General features: G+C 35.4%; 1 protein-coding gene and 1 non-coding gene across 2 annotated transcripts in view; both read left to right on the top strand.

Annotated features, from left to right (window-relative positions):
* FBXO8 (F-box protein 8) overlaps nucleotides 1-9,527 on the top strand; it is a 38,636-nt gene extending 29,109 nt beyond the window's left edge. The window contains exons 4-6 of the mRNA XM_016200288.2: nucleotides 3,664-3,782; nucleotides 6,066-6,262; nucleotides 7,579-9,527. Coding sequence (XP_016055774.1) covers nucleotides 3,664-3,782; nucleotides 6,066-6,262; nucleotides 7,579-7,766 — 504 coding nt within the window. The 3' untranslated portion in view covers nucleotides 7,767-9,527. The remainder of the gene's footprint in view (nucleotides 1-3,663; nucleotides 3,783-6,065; nucleotides 6,263-7,578) is intronic.
* Nucleotides 9,528-23,953: 14,426 nt separating this feature from the next.
* LOC148093297 (U6 spliceosomal RNA) lies at nucleotides 23,954-24,057 on the top strand. The gene has a single exon (XR_015714519.1). It is a non-coding gene; the product is annotated as a U6 spliceosomal RNA (small nuclear RNA).
* The last annotated feature ends 1,748 nt before the right edge of the window (nucleotides 24,058-25,805 follow it).

Here is a 25,805-nt window from a genome sequence, read left to right as displayed (position 1 = left end):
CTAATTATTTTTTAGAAATAATTAAGAACATAAAAGTTTTCATAACATATTGCCTAATTTTTACATCATTACCTTTTAAAATATGTTTTTATTGATTTCAGAGAGAGAAAGGGAGAGGGAGAGAGCTAGAAAAATCAGTGATGAGAGTCATGATGGGCTTCCCCCTGCGTGCCTCCTACTGGGGATCGAGCCTAAAACCCGTGCATGTGCCCTGACTGGGAATCGAACCGTGACCTCTTGGTTCAGAGGTCAACGCTCAACCACTGAGCCAAGCCTGCTGGGCTATGTCATTACTTTTGATGTGAAAATGTTATATTTCAATTTTCCATTTTGCCATGGTTAAAATGTATACTTGAATATTAGTGTTTTAGTGTCATATTGAAAAATTAGAAATCTAGATTGAATTATATTATTTTATAAATATTTATTGTTAATATTTTAGGATTGTTATTTTAAAAGTATTCAAAATTATTTTTTAAAAAAGAAAATTAAATACACTTTCCAGTTTGCTTTCTTCCCCTGCTTTCTATTATATAATGCTCTAAGGATAGGTTTATTGCCTAAAAAGTAGTAGCCAAGGTGCTGGACTTTTACATTGTATACAATGGCAGATTTGAACAAAACTGGCTAAATCTAATTGTATATCCTAAACTGTTCTTTAGGAAAACAAATTAAGGCATACTCCCTGGTATGCCTCAGTTTTGTTTCATTAGTGATTTCCTTTATTGACTGTTACACAGTGTTTCTGCCAAGTGCTTGTGCCAATAGACATTATTTTGAGTACCATCAGTACTTTTTTTTAAAAATTAGGACTTGGGTTTTTTTAGAGTAGTTTTAAGTTCACAGCAAATGTCAATACTTTTTTATGTGGCTCTGCATGCCTAGTTTTCTACAATTCACTGTGTTCCCAGATATATATTTTCTGGTTCTGAACATATATATGGTAGATTTTATTTTTGAAGCATACTGTGGATAATAGTGATTTATTAAAAGGCTTTATTAAAAGACGAGAGCAAGTATGGGTATTTATGCCTATTTATTAAAAGACGAGAGCAAGTAAGGGTATTTATGTAACAGAAGAAAACAAAGTAGCTACATCTTAAAACATGAATTATTATATGGAAAGAGCCAATCTCACAGTAAGTAAATGGATGCATTATATAGGTGACTAAGCTCCAACACATCTTTTCTTCGTTCTAAATTACTTAATATTGGTTTTATTTTTTTTAATTTGAATTTTATTTTATTTTTCATCACCATTTATTCCCTCATGTCCTCATGGGCATTATTCTACCCCTGCCCTCTTCATTACCTGCTCTTGTCTTATACTGAGTCTTCTTACTCAAGATCTTAAATCTGTACCTTCAACCTTCATTTTTTTCTTTATATCTTATTACATTGCCAATTGCCTTTCTAGATGTATCTATCAACATTTCTAAGACTAAACACATCACTGTTTCCTTCAAATCAGAGCCCTCTATAACCTGTGGGGTCTTTACTATCAGTTATGTTTTCCTGTCAGTCATTTATTTCTCACTGCATCTAAGCCAGAAGTGTCAGTTACCTTCATCTTTCACTTTTGCTTATACCCTGGCTTAGTAGCATATGAGTTTTTTGTTTTTCTCATGTTTCTATAATAGATTTCCTTTGCATTTCTATTATTTTTCCACATGTTCAAGCCTGGACAAGTTAGGTTAGATACTGAAGTCTCAAAACATGTAAGTCATAAAACAGGAAATGGCCAACAGTATACTTTTATGATCCTTGCGTGAGACAGCTACCAGTGTTAATTTATAACTAAGGAGCATCAAATGATATAAAAATGGTGTATATCATGTAATTAGAGATTTATATACTATTTAATGAATCAAATTAATGGTTTTTTTATATTTTATGTAATTTTTAAAAAGTAGATTAGAATTAGTTTTATATGTCTTAAATATTGATTTATAAGTAGGTATGAATAAAGAACTCATTAAATAAGATTTAATTGACACTTCTTTATCTTTGAATAACTTGGGTTAAAATTGAGCACTTCTGATATATCGTTATTCTTTCAAATGCAGGAATTCTATTAAAAACCTGACAATTTTTGCTGAGTGGATTGATTAAATATACAGTCAACTCTCGATTATTGAAACTAATGGAGGAAAGGATGGAACAAGCATTGCTGTTTCTCTAGTCCTGCCCCCTCAGACAGTTGCTGAAAGCCTCATTCCAAACAAATTCTCTGGCTTTCCATCTTGATCACGTGACATTCTCTAGCCTTGTATCCAGGATGCAGTCTGAAATTCGGTTTACAATCAGGTTGACAAGAAAGCTTCATGATATCACATTCTGTTCTTTGTATACACTTTTTAAATGAGTGCTTTAGGATGCTTTTGTACTATTAAAATTCTCATTAGGGTGTTATCTGATGGCTCATACAGTTAGTTTTATATAAAAACCTTGTGTTTGAGTTACAATTGACAGGTATTATAACCTTTCAAAAGCATTACCTCGTGGTACCAAATTACTTTAAAATTTCTTAATATAAAAATTTTATGAGAGAATTTTAAGAGTGTTTTGTAAAAAGCTAACAACTTTTTGAATTCTTAATGTGTCTAATATTTCTGAGTTCTGTGTAAGTGTTTGTAAAGGGAAGAAATGCTGAAGGAATTTATGTGTGAAAACAATAAGTTGGGCGTATATAATACATCATTTTCTCTACCAATTAACAGCACACAATGTGCTATTATCCAGACATAAGCATTCATGGTAATGCAAGTATCTGGATAACTGTGAGTTGAAATAAATACACCTGCCTTTTATTTCAATAACTGCACATTCAAATCTGCTTAAGGCAAGTATTTGAATGTGACCTCCATATACATGAGAACACATTGATTGATTTTAGCGTTTGATTTTTTTTTGTTGATGTTTCGTTGTTGTTTTAAATCTAAAGTAGGTACAAACTTATGGGTAATGCTTCTCTGGAAAACTTTGCATGCAGAGAAAAGGAAATTCAAAGATAAATCCTATGAAAACATAAATTGTTTTATGTTTTGCCTCAGTGTGTATTGGAGCTAAATCCTTGTAGAATGTAGCCGTGCTTAAAGCCAAAGTGTGTACAACCATAAACTGGCCTGGAATTGTCTTCACTTTGCTTTAAGTTAAATAATTTAATTATTTTTCTTTTCAGAATAAAGTTGTTAGTCTTTCATTTGGAGAATCTTTTCTTCTAAAAAACCTATTTCCTTGAAAAGTGTATTGGAATGTTTATCTGAGCTTTAAGATATTGTATTTTTTTGTTAGACAGTAGAAGTGTTTGTGATAAGGCTTATTTTGAAGTCTGTATAGTAGTTTCTCTTCTTCCCTCTTCAACGCCCCCTAATTTAAGCTGTATTTCTGTATAGTTAGTTTTAACTGACTTGAGCCAGAAAATTGAATTAGAATTTCTTTAGGAGTCTTAACTTTGAATTTCCTACTTTTCAGTGCATGTAAACAAACTGTCAGCTACAAATAATAGTTTCAGTTCAAGTTCTAGCTTGTATTTTGCATGATAAAGCTGTAAAAAGTCTATTAATGCTAGAAAGAACTAATAGCTATTGTTCTGCTATTGCCTAATTGTTAAATTTATAAATAAAGACTGATTTTATTTATGAGACTTGTTTTCTGCCTTAGGGAGTGAACTACTTTATGTCCAAGGGTATCCTAGATGATTCACCAAAGGAAATAGCAAAGTTTATCTTCTGTACAAGAACACTAAATTGGAAAAAACTGAGAATCTATCTTGATGAAAGGTAAAAATAATAAAGTTTTCATTAGAAATGAGTTCAGTAATGCTTTTTATGAGTTGTTTTACTTTAAAAACTATAGCAGTTATCCATTTGCAAAATTGAGTAAAGACAGGGAAAAGATTCTGTATTTTACAAGTCATTTCTTTGCCAGCTTTATCTTGCTGATAAGGAAAGTAAAAGTAAAAAAAAAAAAAAAAAAAAAATCCCACACATGCAGTCAAAATGGAAACCCAACATCTTTGTAATAACAAACCAAAACCAAGTACTTTTGAGAAGTTGCAGTCCTTTTTTTTAATAACTAGCCATAAAACCTAAGTGTTTACAAGACTAAAAGTTCTAAATTCTAAAATTGCCTGTGTAAAAATCATAGACAAATTGTAATAAACTCACAAATCTTAGTGATATGAAATCTGTGTATATTTTCATATCGATACTACATAGAAGAATAATGGACTTTGAAAATCCTGAAAATGTGTCATTCAATAGCATGTTTTGCACAGAGAGAAATGATTCCTAGTACCTGCTCTGACTTGATAGCCATTCATTTGTACTTTTTAATTATGGCTACCAATGGACATAAAAAATACTGGGATAACATTTTGATGTGACATCACTGAACTACCTTTTTTTTTTTTTTTAATCCTCACCGGAGGACATTTTTCCCACTGCTTTTTCAGAGAGAGTGGAAATGGGAGAGACAGAGAGAGAGACACCGATGTGAGAGAGACATATTGGTTGGTTGCCTTCGGCAAGTGCCCTGACCGGGGCCGGGGATCGAGCCTGCAACTGTGGTACGTGCCCTTGGCTGGTATCGAACCCGGGACCCTTCAGTCCGCAGGCTGATGCTCTAACCACTGAGCAAAACTGGCTAGGGCTGAACTACCATTTTTTAAATTCTAGGTCTAACTCTAATCTAATGAATGGCTCCAAACTGTGTTTGCCTTATTGTAATTTTCAGTCTTCTTTATTTCTCAGGATTTTTCAACAGCAATCTGCATTCATTATATTCCAGGAACTTTGCTAGAGAGTAGGATTATGCATTTGATTACAACATAACCCCTGTCTTTGAAGAGTTACAGTCCAGCATACTGGTCATTGAAAGAAATCTCTTACATAAAAAAGGTGTCATTAACTCTTTTAATCTTTAAATGTGAGGTACCTACTGATCAGCAGTTTTTCTCTAAAGAACCTGATCTTTTTGTAAATATTTTAGGTTTATAACTCTGCCATTGCGTCATGAAAGTGACACACACAGTACACAAACAAATGAGTGTAGCTATGTTCTAATAAAATGTTATTTCTAAAATAGGCAGTGGCCATATTTGGTCCACTAACTGTTGTTTGCCTATCCTTGCCATAAGCAACTGGTAGATATTGAAGATTATGATCATATAATCATGGTTTAGTTCAGTAAGGATTGAAGCATTTATAACAAAGATTGACTATTTATTAGAATGCTATTGATAAAAAATAATAATTATATATACACATATATATGTGCACAAATATTTATATAACTGTAAAAAACCTAAATGTATATCATTGGAATTGTTACATTCATAAGATGGTATACTGTGGAGCCGTTAAAAAGAATGCGTCAGATCTGTGTGTGGTGACAGAGCCCTGACTGGGTAAGTCAGTTGGTTAGAACATCGTCCCGATACACCAAGGTTGTGGGTTTGATCCTGGTCAGGGCACATACAAGAAGCAACGAATGAATGAATAAATAAGTGGAAGAACAACCCAATGTTTCTCTCTCTCTCTCTCTCTCTCTCTCCCTCTCTCCCTCCCTCCCTCTCTCTCTAAAATCAGTAAATTAAAAAAAATTTTTAAGACAGAAATATGTTCACAATATACTATGTAAAATAAGCAAAAGAAAATTCTAAAACAGTATATAGTATGTGTGTTACTGCTGGTGATGTGGATGGGTATGGAAGGTGAAGACTCCTTATTTTCATAATTTAAAAAAATAAAGAATTATGTTGCTTATTTGGACTTAGCCACGAAGACACTTGAAAAGTAGTTGCCCTTTTTAATATTGAAAAATTTATTTTTACATTTTATAATTAGAATTACTAGTTTTACCTTGTTCTGTTATTCTATTTATGAAATATTTTTAAGTTATTTAATTCCTTAAATAATCACACAGATTTTTTTTTATTTTAAGAATTATATATACTTTATAGGATTTCCTGATCTGGTACTCAATAATAAAATATTTTTTATTAAAAAAATGATTAACAGAGAAAAGTTAACTAAAGCTGTATCTTTTTCTTTTTCTATTAGGAGAGATGTCTTGGATGACCTTGTAACACTGCATAATTTTAGAAATCAATTCTTGCCCAATGCACTGAGAGAATTTTTTCGTCACATCCATGCCCCTGAAGAGCGTGGGGAATATCTTGAAACTCTTATAACAAAGTTCTCACATAGGTTCTGTGCTTGTAACCCTGATTTAATGAGAGAACTTGGCCTTAGTCCTGGTAAGAATATATATAGTGAATTAATTCCTTCCTTCTCCCACTCCCTCCTCCAGGTAAAAACAGTAGTTTATGAGACATTTTTCTCATGGTAGGGAAAATTACAAATACTTATTTCACTGCTTGTAACAGTGACTACTTTAGTTTGCCTAGCTATCATTTACATATAGTAAATATTGCTGTTTTACGAGGAAAGTTACACTAAGCTATATAAATTTTTAAAAATTCTTCTTCTTTTAGCATTGGTAGTTTTACTAGTCTAATTAAAACCTTGAGAAATTACTTGTAAAACTTTTAATAATCTACATATTACATAGGTAACACCTAGGATTTTTTTAATATGTGTTACTACAACTAGTGTTCATTGTTTGTGTGTATAATATAGCCTGAGTCACTTACATGTTTTTTCATGTGTTATAGCTTTACTTATCTCTTCATATCAAAAGTTTTATTGTGCTTACCTTACTAAGAAGAGATTACAAAATATTTACCTATCATATGAAATTTGTTGAATATGCTTTTATAAGACATAATGTTTAATTAACTTTGTTAAGACTGCAGGATTCTGAAATACAAACACCATAATAGTAGCAAGTAGTAGTAGCAAGCACCATGAACTTTGTTACTATTTTAATAGTAAACATGAACTATTGCCCTAAGTAAATATAAAGAACATTTTTTTGGTTTCATGGTGCTCATCTTTAGTAATCTTTTCCCTAAAGATTTACTTTTGAGATTAATATGTAAATTTTGTACACCTTTAAAATACCTATCTCAAATAATAGTATTTTAATAATCTTGTGCGCTGTTTACATTTTATTTTCCAGTACCAAGTTAATACATTTTCTTGTCATTAAAGATGCTTTCAAATTAAATTAGGGTTTTGTAAAAGCATTTAAAAATAAATATGTAACTTCTTTTCAATGGGAAGATAAATATACTGACAGTACAAATGTATTTTATGGCAAGTTGAATGGGAATATCACATTTGAAAGCAAGATGAAAATAAAGCCAATTATGAAATTTTAATATTTAGAGTGAGTTTTCACCAAAAACTCTTGAACTATTCTAAAGTTCTTTTGAATAAAGTGCTGAATTGGTGTTCAGTTAGCGTAAGCTACCATCCCTGTTTGCCCAGGACTGGGAGTTTCCCAAGACACAGCACTTTCAGTGCTAAAACTGGGAAGGGCCCTGGCAAACTGGGATGACTTGGTAACTCTATAGATGGAATCTAATCTTGACCTCTTGAAATGATGAGCATTTTTTCATGAAATAATGCCTTTGGAACCACATTTTGAAATGTTTCCTTTCCCTTGCAGATGCTGTCTATGTACTGTGCTACTCTTTGATTCTCCTTTCCATTGACCTCACTAGCCCTCACGTGAAGAATAAAATGTCAAAACGAGAATTCATTCGAAATACTCGTCGTGCTGCTCAGAATATTAGTGAAGATTTCGTAGGGCACCTTTATGACAACATCTACCTTATTGGCCATGTGGCTGCATAAAAGCACAGTTGCTAGGACTTTAACTTTTAACTTCAAACTGAAGCTACCCAAGGACTTATTTAGCACATATGGGGGTTACATTAGTGCCCGTCATTCTAGCCTCTGTATACAATCAAGCTTGAGTGTACAATCTTGTTTTCTTTTACTATTTTCTTTTTTAGTAATTTTCTTGAGGAACTAAAGAATTTTGCAGAATTTTTCTTAATTTTGGTTATCATGTTTTGCACAAAGCAGAGCCATTGTCTGACACAGCTGTTTAAGAATGTTAAACTGACATTATACCCTAAAAAATGGTATATTTGTGTATTAGATTTGCTTGAAAAACTTTATTCACTTCCATTCTTTTTTAAAATACAATGTAATGTGTACATATTTAACTAGAGATTTATAATCATAATTATTTTATTGTAAAGATTTTAACTAAAACCTTTCCTTTTTTCTCTCAAACTGAGTTCTGAAATTTATTTGGTTCTGATCTGAGATTATTAGTCTTTATAAGAATTGAATCTTACTTTGATAGAAATCAATACCAGCTTCTCTTTCCTTTGAACTTTGAAAAGAGTATTGATTTGTTAGAATGCAAAAAATAGGCACTTATTTTTATAATATAAATATATCATTTGACTTTTAATTTGTAAAACTTCTAGGTTAGTCAAGTCACAATACCCTTTAAACCATTTAGGATAGCAAAAAATGTTAAAATATATGTAAGAACACAGTATTATTAGAACTAATATTTGAAGTAATTAGTCAAATTTTACTGTTGTCCTAATGTTTATGATTTCTGTTCAGCATCAGTTGAGAAAGGGATATTGTGAATTACAGTAAACATTCTTCATTCATTCATTCAGTAGGTATTTAGCCAGGGTCTTCCACATTCTAAGCACTGTGGTAGATACTCGTGAAACCTAGACATGGGCTCTGCCTTCACAGATGTTAGTGGTTGGTTAATGAGAAGAAAAATACTGCTTAATGGAGATCAAATGTATAAAGTATGTCTTCATTAACAATTACTTAATAACTAAAACACTTAACATTGGCACGATAAAGGACAGTATATTTATATCGTAAGTCAGAAGTTCCCGGGAAATAGCTCTAAGTGAAAAGCATCGGCTTTGGAATGATACACTGTGTGGTGGATAGAGCTGCTAGCTTACCGGGAGAGGATTGGAAGAGCAGAAATTCATAACTACAGGTGTGGAATCCGAGGTTTCTTCCAGATCTGGCCCTAAGTAAACATTACAACTGAATGATGTAATGCAGAATTTTTGAGGACAAACCACAAGATAATCAAACAACTTTTGAAAATCAAAGGGGCTTTTAGACTGGTAGTAAACACTTTCTGAGATTCTGAAGCAAATACTTTAATAATTTTCACAGGTACATAATTTTGAATTCTGTGACAAAATAAGTCTAATCTTTAACTTCAAAACTGATAATTAACTTTAAAACTATCATATGAAATTTCCAAACAACAAAGAGTAGTGATTACATTTATTATCATTTCTGTTTTCCAGTGAATGGCACCTTGTACTCTCTATTTCCTGCTGTCTTGTCTTTGTTTTTTCTTTTCTGTCTCTCCCTTACCATTTGGTTTTCTCAGCCTGTTTTAGCTTGACTATCTTTTTTCTTTTTGTATCTCTCTTTTTTCAGTTTCTTTTCCTTTTTCCTGTTTTATTTTTCCATCCTGACCTGATATTGGCAATACTCTTTTCAACATTTTCTTCTAAAAAATTTCAAACATAAAAGTTAAGTAATTTACAGAGAATGCCTATGTACTCCTACCTAGATTCTTAACTTCAGATTTTACCGCATTCACTTTACCATGTATTTATCCATCTTTCTATCTATCAAGCAATCTGTCTTCTTGTTTTGATACAGATCACAATAAGTTTCAGACACACTTCATTCCTAAAGACTTCAGCTTGCATAGCATTAGCTAGGCATCAATTTTTTAGCTTTTATTTTTTTACTTTTAGGTAAAATTTACATTTAATAAAATACATAAATCTTAATTTAATGAGTCTTCACAAATGCATACACCTGTGTAAACCAAACCCATATCAAGAGGTGCAACTCTACAAAGCCTATTTATAGTTCATATTGTACCACTACACATAAAATGTAAAATCTTTGTAACCACATAGGCATGTTTACCTCATTACCCTATCTGTTATCTTATAGTTGTCATGTCTTACAAGTAGCATATGTTATAAACTCCACAATAAAATGGTATAGTTTGCTTTTTACAGTCATACATATTTTTTAAATAAATTAAGAAAAAATATTCACCCTCTGGGTGTGGCTCAGCGGTTGAGCGTCGACCTAGGATCCAGACGAATCAGGTGTTCGATTCCCAGTCAGGGCGCATGCCTGGGTTGCAGGCCCAATCCCCAGTTGGGAGCAGATTAATGACTCTCTCATCATTGATGTTTCTATCTCTCCCTCTCCCTTCCTCTCTCTGAAATCAATAAAGATATATTTTTAAAAAAAAAAAGAAAAAATACTCTTATATTTATCCACACTGTCACTTCTAATGCTCTTATTCCTTTCTCTTCAGTAGTATCAGTCATTTCAGCCTGAAAACTTTAATATTTATTACAGTTCAGGTCTTTTGGCAATTAGTTAAGTGTTATAGTTTTCTTTTATATAAAAATGTCTATTTTGTTTTCCTTCTTGAATAATATTTTTGCTGAATATATTTCTGTGTTGACAGTCCCCCCCCCACACACACTTTAAAGACATTGTTCCATTGTTTCTGACCCCCGTTGTTTCTAATAAGGAGTCAGTAGTACTCAAATTGTTTTACCCCTGTGCATAATAATGTCATTTTCCTCTGACTGCTTCATTTAGTTAATCAATTTTTTCTTTCCTTTCCTTCTTTATACATATACTAGACCTTTTGATGTCTCACAGATTTGTGAGGTTCTGTTGATTTTTTTTCATTCTCCCTCCCCCCTCCCCTCCCAATTGGATTGTTTCTCTTGATCTATATTCCAGTTCACTTACTCTCTGGTAATCATTCTTCTTTTAAGCCCATTCAATGAACATTTTTCTTTCAATTACTATGTTATTTGGTTCTAGAAATTTCATTTAGTTTTTATAATTTGTATTTTGGTGCTTTTTCTTATCTTTTCATTCATTACAAGCACATTTTCCCTTACAATTTTTAACATAGTTATAGCAGCTGCTTTAAAATCTTTTTCTGCTTATTTTAATATTGACATCATCTCAGTGACAGAATTCCTTGATTGTCTTTTCTTTTGTGAATAGATTATATTTTCCTGTTTCTTCATTTGTTACTAATTTAGATTTTCTCCTGGACATGGTGAATAAAATGTAAAAACCTTGGATTCTGATATGTTTCTCCAAAGACTTTTTAAATATGTTAATAGTTAATTTGGATGATTTTCTGTTTCAAGCTCTTGCTCCACTGCAGTTGGTGGCAGCTCAAATCCCAGTTTGGTTCTTTAACCTAGCTGCCCTACTTGGAATCTTTCCTGTGCATGCATGCTTTAGAGACCAGCCAAGAGTTTGGGGCAGAGTTTATACATGGAATTTAGGGCTTTTTCTCTGGTTCTTGCCATTGTTTCTTGCTTCATTTTTCAGCAGCTGCCACTGGCCCAAATTCTGTCCTATGGTTCTTCAAGTCAGTAAAGCTATGGACTCCCATGATACAGAATGGGGACTCCCCTCAGGCTAGGAGCTATAAAAATTAGGAAAGTCACTCAATGCTATTTTCTTCTTCTAAGTGTTCTCTATTATATCAGCCTATTTTAGGTTGCTTTCCATTACTTTCAGGTAGGTGATACATTTTGTCCAGAGTTTGTGATTTTTATCTGTTGGAGGGTTGGTATGTAAGAGCTACCTGGCCATTACTTGAAATGGAACCCTCTCCAATTGGACACTATTCTTTTTACTACTTCCTATGCTTAATGAATGAGGGTTTTTCTTGGTTATTTTTAAAACTAGGTGAGTAGAATTTTTTAAATGTTCCATCTATGAAAAACCTTAATAATAAATGTTTACTAAATATTTACTAAAGTAGCAATTTATTGTTTTCCAGTGGGGGTCCCACTGACTTGGGGAAGGATGTTCTTCATTATGGGAGACTGTTCCATGCAGTATAGGACATAAATATGCCTGGATTTTCCCTACTAGATGCCAGTAGTATTCCTCAGTCATTATGATATACACATAATGTCCCAGTGTTTCCAGGTGTCTGCTGGGGAACTATATCCCCTAAAGTTGGGGACTATTGGAACTTTCAGGTACAACAAACTTATGTTTTTATTTTATTTATTTTTTCTTTATTGTTGAGACGATTACAGATGTCCCCTTTTTAACCCCACTGATCCCCTCCACCCCACATCCATCCCACCCCCAGGCCCTCCCCACACCAATGTCCACGTCCATGGGCCATGCCCATAAACATACAAGTTCCCTGATTAATCTCTCCCCACCCAGAATCCCCTCCCTGCCTTCCCTCTGAGATCCCTCAGTTTGTTCCAAGCTTCTATGTTACTGAATCCACTTTGTTCATCAGTTTATTTGTTTATTATATTCCACATATAAGTGAGATCATTTGGTACTTGTCCTTCTCCGACTGGCTCATTTCACTTAGCATAATACTCTCTTGTTCCCTCCATGCTGTGCCAAAGGCCAAAAGGTCCTTCCTCTTCACAGCCACATAGTATTCCATGGTGTAAATATGCCGCAGCTTTTTTATCCACTCTTCTACTGATGAGCACTGGGGTTGTTTCCAAATCTTAGCTACAGTGAATTGTGCTGCTATGAACATAGGGGTGCATAAGTTCTTGGCAACTGGTGTTTGGGGTTCCTTAGGATATGTTCCTAGAAGTGGGATCACTGGGTCAAATGGCAGGTCAATTTTTAATCTTTTGAGGAAACTCCATACTACTTTCCATAGTGGCTGCACCAGTCTGCATTCCCACCAGCAGTGGACTAGGGTGCCCTTTTCTCTACACCCTCGCCAGCACTTGTAGTTTGTTGACTTGTTGATGGAGCCATTCTCACAGATGTGAAGTGATACCTCATTGTGGTTTTAATTTGCATCTCTCTGATGATTAGCCACGTTGAGCATTTTTTCATATGTCTCTTAGCCGTTTGTATGTCCTCTTTGGAGAAGTGTCTATTTAGGTCCATTGCCCATTTTTTAATTGGATTGTTTGTCTTCCTTTTGTTAAGTTGTATGAGTTCCTTATATATTTTGGATATTAACCCTTTATCCGATGTGTCATTGGAAAATATGTTATCCCATATAGTGGGCTCCCTTTTCGTTTTGTTGATAGTTTCCTTTGCTGTGCAAAAGCTTTTTATTTTGATGCAGTCCCATTTGTTTATTTTCTCCTTAGTTTCTCTTGCCCTAGGAGATTCATCAGCAAACATATTGCTATGAGAGATGCCTGAGATTTTACTGCCTATGTTTTCCTCTAAGATTTTTATGGTTTCATGCCTCACATTTAAGTCTTTTATGAATTTTGAATTTTGTGTATGGTGTAAGTTGGTGGTCCAGCTTCATTTTTTTGCATGTATCTGTCCAATTTTTCCAACACCATTTATTGAAAAGACTGTCTTTACTTCATTGTATGTTATTGCCTCCTTTGTCAAATACTAATTGACCATAATGGCATGGGTCAATTTCTGGGTTCTCTGTTCTGTTCCACTGATCAATATGTCTGTTCTTGTGCCAGTACCAGGCTGTTTTTTATTACAGTGGCTTTGTAGTATAACTTGATATCTGGTATTGTGATCCCTCCAACTTTGTTCTTCTTTCTCAAGATTGCCGTGGCTATTGGGGTGTTTTTTGGTTCCAGATAAATTTTCGAAGTGTTTTTTCTAGATCTGTGAAAAATGCCATTGGTCTTTTTTAATAGGGATTGCATTGAATTTATAGATTGCTTTGGGTAATATGGACATTTTAATGATGTTAATTCTTCCAATCCATGAACATGGTATATTTTCCCATTTGTTTATATCTTCCTCTATTTCTTCTTTTAGTGTACTCTAGTTTCCGAGTACAAGTGTTTTAGATCTTTGGTTAAGTTTATTCCTAGGTATCTTATTTTTTTAGTTGCAGTGGTAAATGGTATTGTTTTTTTAGTTTCTCTTTCTGAGAGTTCATTATTGGTGTATAAAAATGCCATTGATTTCTGGGTGTTAATTTTATATCCTGCTACCTTGCTGAATTAATTTATTAAATCTAGTGGTTTTCTGGTGGAGTCTTTAGGATTCTCTATGTACAATATCATGTCGTCTGCAAATAATGACAGTTTTGTTTCCTCCTTTCCAATTTGGGTGCCTTTTATGTTTTCTTCTTGTCTAATCACTGTGGCTAGGACTTCCAGTACTATGTTGAACAAGAGTGGTGAAAGTGGACAGCCCTGTCTTGTCCCTGTTCTTAGGGGAAACGGTTTTAATTTTTGCCCACTGAGTATGATGTTGGCTGTAGGTCTGTCATATATGGCCTTTATTATGTTGAGTATGATTCCTCTATTCCCACTTTGCTGAGAGTTTTTATCAACAATGGGTGCTGGATTTTGTTGAATGCTTTTTCTGCATCTATTGATAAGATCATGTGATTTTTATCTTTCAATTTGTTTATGTGATGTATCACATTTATTGATTTGTGAATACTGTACCAGCCTTGCATCCCTGGAATAAATCCCACTTGGTCATGGTGTATGATCTTTTTAATATATTGCTGGATCTGATTTGCTAATATTTTGTTAAGGATTTTAGCGTCTATGTTCGTCAGGGATATTGGCCTGTAATTCTCTTTCTTCGTAGTATCTTTATCTGGTTTTGGAATTAGGCTAATGCTGGCCTCGTAAAAAGAGTTTGGAAGTGTTCCTTCCTCTTGGCCTTTTTAAAATAGTTTGAGGAGGATAAGTGTTAATTCTTCTTTTAATGTTTGGTAAAACTCCCTTGTGAAGCCATCTGGGCCAGGGCTTTTGTGTGTTGAGAGCCCTTGGATTACTGCTTCAACTTCATCAACAGTTATCAGCCTATTTAAACCTTATGACTCTTCCTGATTGAGTTTTGAAAGGTGGTATTTTTCTAGGAATTCATCCATTTCATCCAGGTTGTCCAGCTTGGTGGCATATAGTTGTTCATAGTATTTTCTTACATTCCTTTGTATTTTTTTTTTTTTAATATATCTTTATTGATTTCAGAGAGAGGAAAGGAGAGGAGAGAGAGAGGTAGAAACATCAATGATGAGAGAGTCATTGATCAGCTGCAGCCCCCAACCTGGGCGTGTGCCCTGACCAGGAATCGAACCCCGATCGCCTAGGATCTTAGGTCGACGCTCAACCGCTGAGCCATGCCCAGCTGGGCATTCCTTTGTATTTCTGTTGGGTCAGTTCTATTTCACCTGTTTCATCTCTGATTTTGTTTATTTGGGTCCTCTTTCTTTGTTTCTTGATGAGTCTGGCTAAAGGTTCATCAATCTTGTTTATCTTTTCAAAGAACCAGCTTTTTGTTTTATTAATCTTTTGTCTTATTTTTTTAGTCTCTATGTCATTTATTTCTGCTCTAATCTTTATTATTTCTTTCCTTCTACTTACTCTAGGCTTTTCTTGTTGTTCCCTTTCTAAGTTTTTTAGTTGTAGGGTTAAAGAGTCTATTAGAAGTTTTTCTTGTTTTTTGAGGTAGACTTGTAGTGCTATAATCTTCCCTCTCATGACTGTTTTCATTGTGTCCCATAGATTGGAGTTGTGTGTTCATTTTCATTTATTTCCAGGAGGTTTTTGATTTCTTTCTTGATCTCTTTGGTAACCCATTCATTGTTTAAAAGCATGCTTTTCAGTTTCCATGTGTTTAAATGTCTTTTAGTGTTTTTATTGTAGTTGATTTCTAGTTTCATGCCATCAGGATCTGAGAAGATGCTTGATATGATTTCAATCTTCTTGAACTTACAGAGACTTGTTTTGTGTCCTAACATGTGGTCTATCTTTGAGAATGTCCCATGTGCACTTAAGAAGAATGTATATTCTGCAGCTTTGGGGTAGAATGTTCTGTAAATGTCGATTAAATCCATCTGATCTAGTGTGTCATTTAGGGTCGCTGTTTCCTTGTTGATTTTTTTATCAGGAAGACCTATCCAGTAAAGTCAGTGGGGTGTTAAAGTCCCCGAGTATGACTGTATTGCTGTCACTCTCTCCCTTAAAGTCCTCTAGAAGTTTTTTTAAATAAATTTAGGTGCTTCTATACTGGGTGCATATATGTTTATCAGGGTTATATCCTCTTGCTGGATTGATCCCTTTAGTATTTATGGTCTTCATTTTGAAGTCTATTTTGTCTGATATGAGTATTGCTACCCCAGCTTTTTTTTCATTTCCATTTGCATGGAAAATTTTTTTCCATCCCTTCACTCTCAGCCTGTATGAGTCTTTTGTTCTGAGGTGGGTCTCTTGTAGACAGCATATAGTTGGGTCATGTTTTCTTATCCATTCAGCCACCCTATATCTCTTTATTGGGGCATTTAATCCATTTACATTTAAGGTTATTATTGAAAGATACTTATCTACTGACATTTTGTTTCTTTATAGCTGTTTCTCATTCTCTTTATTTCTACATCTAATTATAGCAGTCCCTTTAACATTTCCTGTAATGCTGGTTTTGTAGTGATAAAGTCTTTTAACCTTTTTTTGTCTTGGAAGCTCTTTATTTCATCATCCAGCTTGATTGATAATCTTGCTGGATAGAGTAGTCTTGGTTTCAGATCCTTGTTTTGCATTACCTTGAATTCCTCCTGCCATTCCCTTCTGGCCTTTAGAGTTTCTGGTGAGAAGTCAGATGACAGCCTTATGGGAGCTCCATTGTAGGTAACAGTTTGCTTTTCTCTAGCTTCCTTTGAGATTCTCTCTTTGTCTTAGATGTTTGACATTTTAATTATGATGTTCTGGGCATGGGCCTCTTTGGATTCTTCTTGTTTGGGACTTTCTGTGCCTCCAGAACATGTGTGCCTTTTTCCTTGACCAGATTAGGGAAGTTTTCTGCCATTATTTCTTCAAATAGGCTCTCTAACCCCTGCTTACTTTCAACCTCCTCTGGCACTCCTATAATAAGAATATTGTTATATTTTATGCTGTCCCACAGCTCCCTTAGGCTGTCCTCCTGTTTTTTAATTGTTTTTTGTTTTGGGGTCTCTGATTGAGTGATTTTTTTCTACCCTGTCTTCTAATTCACTGATCTGATCCTCAGATTCTTCTAATCTGCTGTTTATTCCTTCTACTGTAGTCTTTATTTCTGCTATGTCATTCTTCATTTCTGACTGGTCATTTTTCATAGTTTCCAAATCTTTTTTCATGCTATTGAGCATCCTTACAATCAGTATTATAAACTCTATATCTGAGAGGTTGCTTATCTCTGTTTCATTTGGCTCTTTTCCTGGAGACTTCTCTTGTTCTTTCACTTGGGGCTTGTTTTTTGGTCTCTCCATTTTGGCTAAATGTTAGGTAGATCTGCTAGGATTCTCAGTGGTTTTGGCAGGTCTCTGGTACAGGCCTATGCCAGACAGGGTTTGTGACTGGCACTGAGTACCCTGTTTGGGGCTATCAACAACCCCCAGGCTTGAAGTCTCTACTGCTAGGGCTGGATGCGTTTGGACAAGACTGAGATGCACACCAAAGTCTGCTTTTCGAAGGCCTGGCTCCCAAAACAAATCAGGCAAAAACTCAAAGCACCCTGAGGTCTGCCTCAGTCTGCAGACTTGTTAATCTGATTCTCTTAATGAGCCTCAGGCTGTAGAAACTCCTCTGGGCAGGGCGAGAGGCTCTCCAGCAGGGTGGGGCAATTGCTTCCATCCTTAGGCAAAAGCCAAAAGTTTTCCTCCCGAGAAAGATGTCCCGCTCAGTCTGGGGGAATGACTGTCCCCAGACTCTCCCCACACAGCTCCAGTCCACTCCACTCCCCCTCTGCCGGAGCCCAAGGTGAGTGGCTGCCCACGAAACGTTGTGTGTTGGCTCTTTGAGAGGGGCCTGCAGTTCCAGCCGCCTCTCCCTGGCAGGCAGAAGCCCGGCTGCTTTTCACAGCCAGATGTTATGTGGGCACCCTTCTCAGTTCTGGTGCCCTGGGCTGGGGAGCCCAGCCTGGGGTTTAGGCCCCAGAGCCCTCAGTGGGAACCCCCCCAGCTGAGACCTCCTTCCAGGCCTTCAGATGCTGCCTGTGGGGGCCCAGCAGCCCTCTCGCGTCCGCACTTCCTACCAGTCTGTGCGTCTCCGCTTTTCCTCCTGGGTTATGCGGGTGTACTCCAGCTCGTTTTCAGTTGTTTTTCAGGATGGTGTGCAGGATGTTTTTTCTATGTGTTCTGGGGGGACCCGCGACAGACGACCACCAGAGTTTGTGTTTGAATTTTGGAGCCTTTATTAGCTGGCCAGCGGCTACAGTTGCGGCGTCTCACCCATGTAAGAGCCGAGCTGCAGCCCCGACCCTCAGTTCTTCTCTCACTTTATGCTCGGTGACCACAAAGGCACTGCAGTAAAGGGGTTTCCAAGAATTTGTCAGGCTGTCAGCTTTTGGTACAGGAAACAAGGGGGGACCTTTAGCAACACAAAAGGAACAATTTAAACACAATGTCTTACAATGAGTAATGGGGTTATGCTTGGCCAGAGTGTGACTGGTTTGTTCTTTCCATGGGAACTCAGGGGGGGCAGCGATTATTGGGCTAGCTTGTCGGGCCTTGTCCTGTACAGTAGGGATCTTGCTCTCCCTTTAAAGTCTTTCAGTGCCTCCCTTCTCTCTACTAAGTTAAGTATAGCCTCCTTAGCATGGCATATAAGGCCCTTCATAATCAGGCCTCAGCTTTTCTGTAAAGCCTCATCTCCTCAAATGTAGTGTGGTGTGTCTGCCTCTATAAGCTGTTCTTTCTGTAATATCCTTCTTTCCCTTCTACATCTAAAGTTCCCCTCATCATCTAAGACCCACTCAAAATACATTTTCTTCCTCAAAGCTATCAAAGACTGTCTCTATCACACTATCACTGGTATTAATTGCTTATTTCTTTGTGAATGATAGCACTTTGTAAATATCTTTATTATTATAATTATACTGTCATTTTCTACATGTCCTTTATCAGAATGTGATATTTTTTTAATTGCCTATAGGGATTGGTTTCTTCCTCTATTTGCTTAATTATTTTTAAAATTTATCTTTATTGTTGAAAGTATTACAGATGTCCCCTAGATTGTGATCTTATTAAGAGGTTGCTCCCAGCCTGTCTGATTTCAGTATATGGACTGAACTAGGCAAATGCAGAGGATTTAGAGAGGAGGAATGGATAAAAAGAAATTTAAATAACACTGGAAATTGATAAGACTTAGTGATTCTAGACAAAGTTTTCTAACATGAGGATCTGATTGTCTTATTATCAAAGGTACGTACTAAGAGAAGCAACCAATAGAGAAATGGAGAGAAAATGGAAAAGGTAGTGATCCCAATTTTTGAATTTGGAAGTATCAATAGAGCATTGCTGGACTGCAGCTGGAGAGTAAGGCTAGAGTTCAAAAACCATTGGTGCAGAAAATGTAGGCTTGGGGTCATATATGAAAGTTCATTATATGAAGTGAAGCATGGGAAAAGGCAACTCTTCTAGGGGATAAGCTGAGTAAACAGAAATACTTAGGAAACAGCATTTTAAGTTTTGGTAGAGAAAAAGAAGTCATAAAAAGAGGGTTTGTTGAAAAGAGAAGGGCCAAAGAAGAAAAGTATCCCAAGAACTAGGGAAGGAGAGTTGCAGGAAGGATGTTGAGCTTTGCATGTGATGCAGCCCAAGAAAACAGTTTTTTCCAATCTACACTCAGGCTCTTTGAATCTGCCCTTTCCCCTTGGGTCTGAGTTCTTTGAGGCTAGAAAATCACAGTAGTGCTAATGGCTTTTATATTGTCTCTCACCAAATATTCCCTTCCTCAGTGTGTAATCTGAGCTCTGCTGAAACCCACCAGAGTACTTATGGTGCACTGCACCTCGGGCCTGTCTACACTTTCCTTCCCTGCTAGAGGCTGCGCTGTTCCAAGCTCACAACACACCATACCAACTGCGTTCCCCTGGTACATCCATCCTATATACAATCAACACCTATGTTTTCTAAGATACAGATTTTTTTTTAAGAAAAGAAAAGGAAAATGGAAAAATGCTTTAAAACTTTGAGAGTCCTCCAAATTTATCAACAGGATTTTTCCTATTACATTCAGTTAAAATTCCTCTCTAATCTCATTTGTTCTGCTTTCCCATCTGGAAAGCTTGTACCTGTTGAAATGTAATTTTCCTTCAGTCTTCTCAGATGCTTTTCCCTCCAGTGCAACTTGCCTAATTCTTGCAGGTGAAAATTTTGTTGTTATATCTCCCTCAGTACCTAACACAGACCTTGGTCAAGAGCAGTTTCTCAATAAATCCAATTGAATTATTTTAGCTTTAGGTTCAGTGTCTACATAAGCATGTAGAAAAATGGTTTGCTATTTGCATTTAAAAAATATATATACCCAGATCTTTCAGGTGTATAAAAGTGACAAATCAGTATGCATTAGTTATTTTTTTTTAAATATCAATGCAGATTTAATCTATGTATTATTCTAGATGTAAATTCATCTCTCTAAGACTTCTAACTTTAAATATTTGGATAAATTACTGCTTTAATATTGTTTATTTTTTAAATATGTTTTTATTGATTTGAAGAGAGGGGGAGAGAGAGAAACACTGATGTGAGAGTAACACTGATTGGTTGCACCCGGACCAGGGACCAAACCCACAACCTGGGCATGTGCCCTGACTGGGAATCAAACCAGTGACCTTTCTGTGCATGGGATGACACCCAACCAACTGAGCCACACAGGCCAGGACTATTTATTTTTTAATTTGAAGAATTTAAATCATTGATCTTGTTACTTCTCTAAATTAATATTTTACTTTTTTGATAATATTATTAATATGGCATTCAATAACAGAACTTGTTCAGAAGTCTTAACATTTAAAATAATAACCTGTTTATTCTAATTGGAGTGTGTTGTCCTGTGTTTAAAGTAAACTTTGTCTTAAAGATCACTATTAATACACTGCCTACAGCTTCTTTTCAAGCATCTGTAAGTGAATATGTCCTTTTTGGGAAGCCATACTATAGAAATAGTCTAAAATAGAGGAAAGGCAGGATGTACACCTTAATAACATCATTGTTTTAATTAAAGAAAAAAAGGTGGAAACACCTGGAAAGCCCAGAACTTGGGTCTTTTGTAACAAATAACCAACACATATTTGAGTACATACTGTATACCAGACACTATGCTAAGCACTGGTGCAGTTCAACAAAATACATCCTCATGATGTATTATTATGGAGTCATGCCGTTTATAAATAATATGGCAAAACAATTATAAAAACTGATAAATACTAAAAAGGATATTAAATTATACATATACTCATATTGCAATTACTATATAAAACAAAGCAAAAACCTATGGCTAGAAAGAAGAGATTGGAATAAAATATACCTATTATGGATAATGAACTTTTTTCTTATTTCTTCTTTCACTGTTGTTAAGTGTCACATATTTTAGGTACGACAAAATAAATTCATTAAAAGATAAATGGTGTCCTTAATTTAACTAGTATAGTTTCCCCTCAGAACCTTACCATGTATTTTTATTCAAAATTTGTTTTATTTTTAAAAGACACTTGGTTGATCTGTTAAATCATATCTGGACAAATGTTTTGTTTGCAGGCTTAGAAAAGTGGATTGCTTTATTTTATTTTTGTCTAATCGAATTATAGACCAACAAGAGAAAGATTCCAAATCTTTGCTGAGGAAATTTTCATTTGTTAAAAAGGAAAAAATAGCTTTCTTCTTGGCATGGTTGGACAGGAAGGTTGGGTTTAATTTAGAATGATTAATGAGATTTTGTCAGGCTCCTTGACTTGACTACCACTGCAGTTTGTCAGTGCAACAACCTGGGGAACCTGGACGCCACTCTGTCGCCCAAAACCACTCTCCAGGGAAAAAATTAACTGGCAGGACTAGTGCCAGGTACACGTCAATGGCATTGTCTCTCAGATATTGACAGCTTAAAAGTCTGAGTCAGAAATACGTATGTTTGGGGGACACACATACCTAGCATATTGTGTTCAGCCTCTTTACAACTGGTTAACCACTTTTGAAATATTTAGGTTGTTGATGTTTTTCTAAAGGAAACTAAAGACAAAAATCTTTACAAACTCCCTCCTCTCTAATTTATTTTAAAAATTAAAGTAACTTTAGGATCTCAAGTTACTTTCTGTTTTTCTGTTTTGTTTTTTCTTAAAGAATCAAGATGAAGCTTTTCTTTAAAAGTGAAATCATTTTTCACTTTTGAAAACACTGTTTTGAGCCATTAGCATGACCTAGTTTTATAATCAAGTTTCAGATTAAGCTACAAGGTTCTGATCTTAGCATATCCCTTTTTTACTTGCTCATGTACTTATTTTTAAAATAATCAATGATATGATTAGCCAAAACAAAATCACTGATCATGGCTAGTTTTTATGTAGTAAATGCAATATGGAATTTTGCTTTGGTGTGGAACTGTAAGAAACCAATGTTTATCATCTTATTTAAAAACCTGTCCAAAGGAGTTCGGGCAAAAGGGATTTCTTCCAAGGAATACATAGAGAAGGTTACAAGGATCTGATAGACATCTGAGGACTACTTTGTAGAAACTTAACATAATGTATATTTGCCAATTTTTATCAAAACAAAAAAACGAACAAAGGGTGCTTTCATATTAAACAATTTGGGGGTAGTTGTCCCTTTTAAGCTGCGTGAATATATGCAGCCCGGGGAGAGACCCTCGGCCGGAGCCAGGCTCCCCTGAACATCTGCTGTGCTCCTCTAGAGGCAGCCTGAGGGCTCAGAGGAGTGGAGAGGCCTGGAAAAGTTTCCCAAGGCCGCTTCTCTTACTGAGAGAGGAATAAACGGAGGAAAATAAAGTAGCTGTGTGTGTAGGTCGGCGCAGCTGTCACCCATGACGTAGCCCTGCTGTGAGTTTCTTCCAAAGCGAATGCCATTTTCAATCCTGAAGCTGCCCGATAGTTTATTGTATTTCTAAAGTTCTGAGAAATTATGTAGACTATTTTCAATGTGTGTGAATTTTAGTGTGATTGCAATTAAAGGTGCTGCATTACATATTTTCCCCCCTACACATCTAATGTAGGAAATTGTATTTATGAAGGAATTCAGTTATTTATTTTATTTCACTCTGGTGATTTTTGCTTTTACTGCATATATAGAAAAAATATTTTTTTCTCCCCTTCCCTTACTTAATCTGAGAACAAAGAAAATAATACATAGCATTTTCCAAAATGCCATCCAAGAAAGATTATAGCCATTGTCAATAATAAGACAGAGAAAAAAATTACTGAGTGCAGCCAAGCTCGTGCTGGATTAGGTGAACTCCGAGGCCCTGGAACAGCTCTCCTAGGGTAGCATTTATTACCTTGTTGAAGTTGTGTTCGTTCTGGGTCTGGTTATTAGCCTCAGAAATCTGGTTTTGTCAACACAACTCAAGCAAATGTATTTTTCATGGCAGTGATTTTTTAAAATCCAGAACTAAAGGAAACATTACAGCAATAATTTACAAATGTGATCAATACATTCTCTTCTGCAGCCTACAGGAAGTTGACTGATAATTATAAAATCAAAGCAAGGGAAGTTGCCTGAATGAAATGCTTTGTGTTTTATATCAGACTGAAAGAGACAAATGCATCTCGGTCTCAATAGAGATGATTTTGCATATTTAAAATTTGATAGCTAAAGATACTTTTTAATAAGTATTGCTAATATTTGCTTCCATGTTTGTCTTTATTTTATACTATTAAGTTGAACAATATTTGCTCTGTCCCTCACCAGTTTCCATTTTCATTGACTCGGAATGTTTCTAATATTTTCAATTATTATTACATTGATGTATTTAAAATCTTAATATAGCCAATCACATTATAAGCATGGTCTGCTCTCCTAAAGTCATTCTGATGAATTTTGGGCTTTTCTCACCCTTTATGGAAAACCTCATTTCTTATATAACCAAGTTCATGATAGACCCCCAATACCTATAACATGACCTAAATTTGGGGCATTATTTTACATTACATTGAAGTTTTCATTTAAATATTCAAATAAGCATTTAAAGGTAGCTCATTCTGTACTTGCTTGGGCAGCACATATACTAAAACTGGAATAATATAGAGGTTAGCATGGCTCCTGTGTAAGGATTACATGCAAATTCCTGAGCATTCCATATATTTTTTTAAAAGATGGCTCATTTTATGCAAGGAGGGAATAACTAGGTGCTGTGAAAGAGACAAAAAATAAAACTGCTTCCTGTCATCAAGGGCCTCAGTGGGAGGCAGGCGACCATAATCACATATGGTTCTATCATGCTTTGTATGTACCACCACCATGTAGGGAAGGTCTGGAGAAGTGATGTATTTTGGAGGGTCACATGATCACTTACAGGGATTAAGAGGCAGACTCCCAAGTACATTTTGTACATTACTAACCTTAATGAGCAGCAGGAGAAAATGTGTTAAAAGATCTTTTTTAGAAATAGAAGCGTGAGCAAGTAATGCTGACTAGCCGAGTGTGGAAGGATGAATGTTACTTCAACAGGGCATCACTTGATGGGAAAACAGTCTGCTCAAAGACATGGGAACATAAACATGTATGTGAGGGTCATAGAACAGTGGATAATCTGCTGGTATTCAAGGGTAAGGTCTGAGCAATCATTTACTGGAAGGAAGGATTGGAAAATATAGGTTGGAGCAGGAATATGCTAAAATAGAAAGTTGGTATTTTATTTTTGTAGGCAATTGGAGACTTTCATGGAGAAAAGTGTCATTTCTGACCTGTGATTTAGGAAGATCTTTCTAAAGCCAATCTAAAATATGAAGTAGAAATGCAACAGAATGTAGTATAAGGAAATCACTGAAGAGGCTACTGTAATTATGCAAGTGAAATATGGTGGAAATCTGAACTTGAGCATGTTGTTGGGAGTGGAAATGATAGAGGGGAGATTTGAGAGATATTTTGGAGGTAAACTGTCTTGGCAGAATACTGGCTGTTGGATGTAAGATGAAAAAGTGAAAAATTACTCCAAATAGTCTGAAGAAGTTGCTATTACAGAGAGAGGAAACACAAGAATAGGATGAGTTTGCTTGGGTTGGGAGTAAAGTGATGAGAGAGAGGATACGAGTGGGAAAGAATGAATTCCCCTTTGGCCAGTTAGATTTAAAGTACAGATGGGACAATCATGTGAAGATACTCAGCAGTTAGTTTGGAAATGTAACATAGAGCAAAGGGTGGAGATAAAAGTGAAGATAACATTTTGGGAAGAGTTCTCAGTATAAAAATGATAGAATAAACCACAGGAATAGCTATGTATTTTGATAATGTCATGATCACTTGACACAGTTAGTGTCAAATAATAAAGTCTAAATAAGTATTTTTTTAATGAACAGATTGATTGACAAGGGTTCTCAAATCAAATATTCAAAAATCTCAAAGTCCTTTAATAATATGCCTTCGATATAAAATATAACATGTTTCAATTTGAAGAATCTTTCACAATAGCTCTCTGTTCAGAAAAGTGTCCTCTTGCCAGGACAGGAGGCATCCTACTTACCAATATTCTCTTTTTAATGAAAAGACTGTAATTGACTCTATAATTGGAGTACCCAAAACTAAAATTCTACCAAACCAGATTAAACCTTGCACTGATTAAGACATGCAAATTAGCCCTCACCTCCCACTTGCATGTGTCTCAGAGTCCTTAGTCACTCCAGTATAAGTGCCTTCACACCTCACTGAGGTTTAGGGTCGCAAAGCATCTTCTGGGTTATGTCCCATTGCCTTAAATTCCTTGACCAGGATCCTGTCCCCTAATATACTTATTACAACTACAAACTCTAAAAGAGCCAAAATGGTGCTGTTTTCTGCAGTCTTCGCTGTCCAAGAATATAATGTTTCCTAGCCAGTCTTTGAGGCCCTCTTGACTT

Source organism: Miniopterus natalensis, chromosome 4 (genome assembly GCF_054644295.1).
Source record: "Miniopterus natalensis isolate mMinNat1 chromosome 4, mMinNat1.hap1, whole genome shotgun sequence".
Classification (NCBI taxonomy): domain Eukaryota; kingdom Metazoa; phylum Chordata; class Mammalia; order Chiroptera; family Miniopteridae; genus Miniopterus; species Miniopterus natalensis.
The sequence above is the reverse complement of the archived record's forward strand: the minus strand, read 5'-3'. Positions and strand labels throughout refer to the sequence as shown.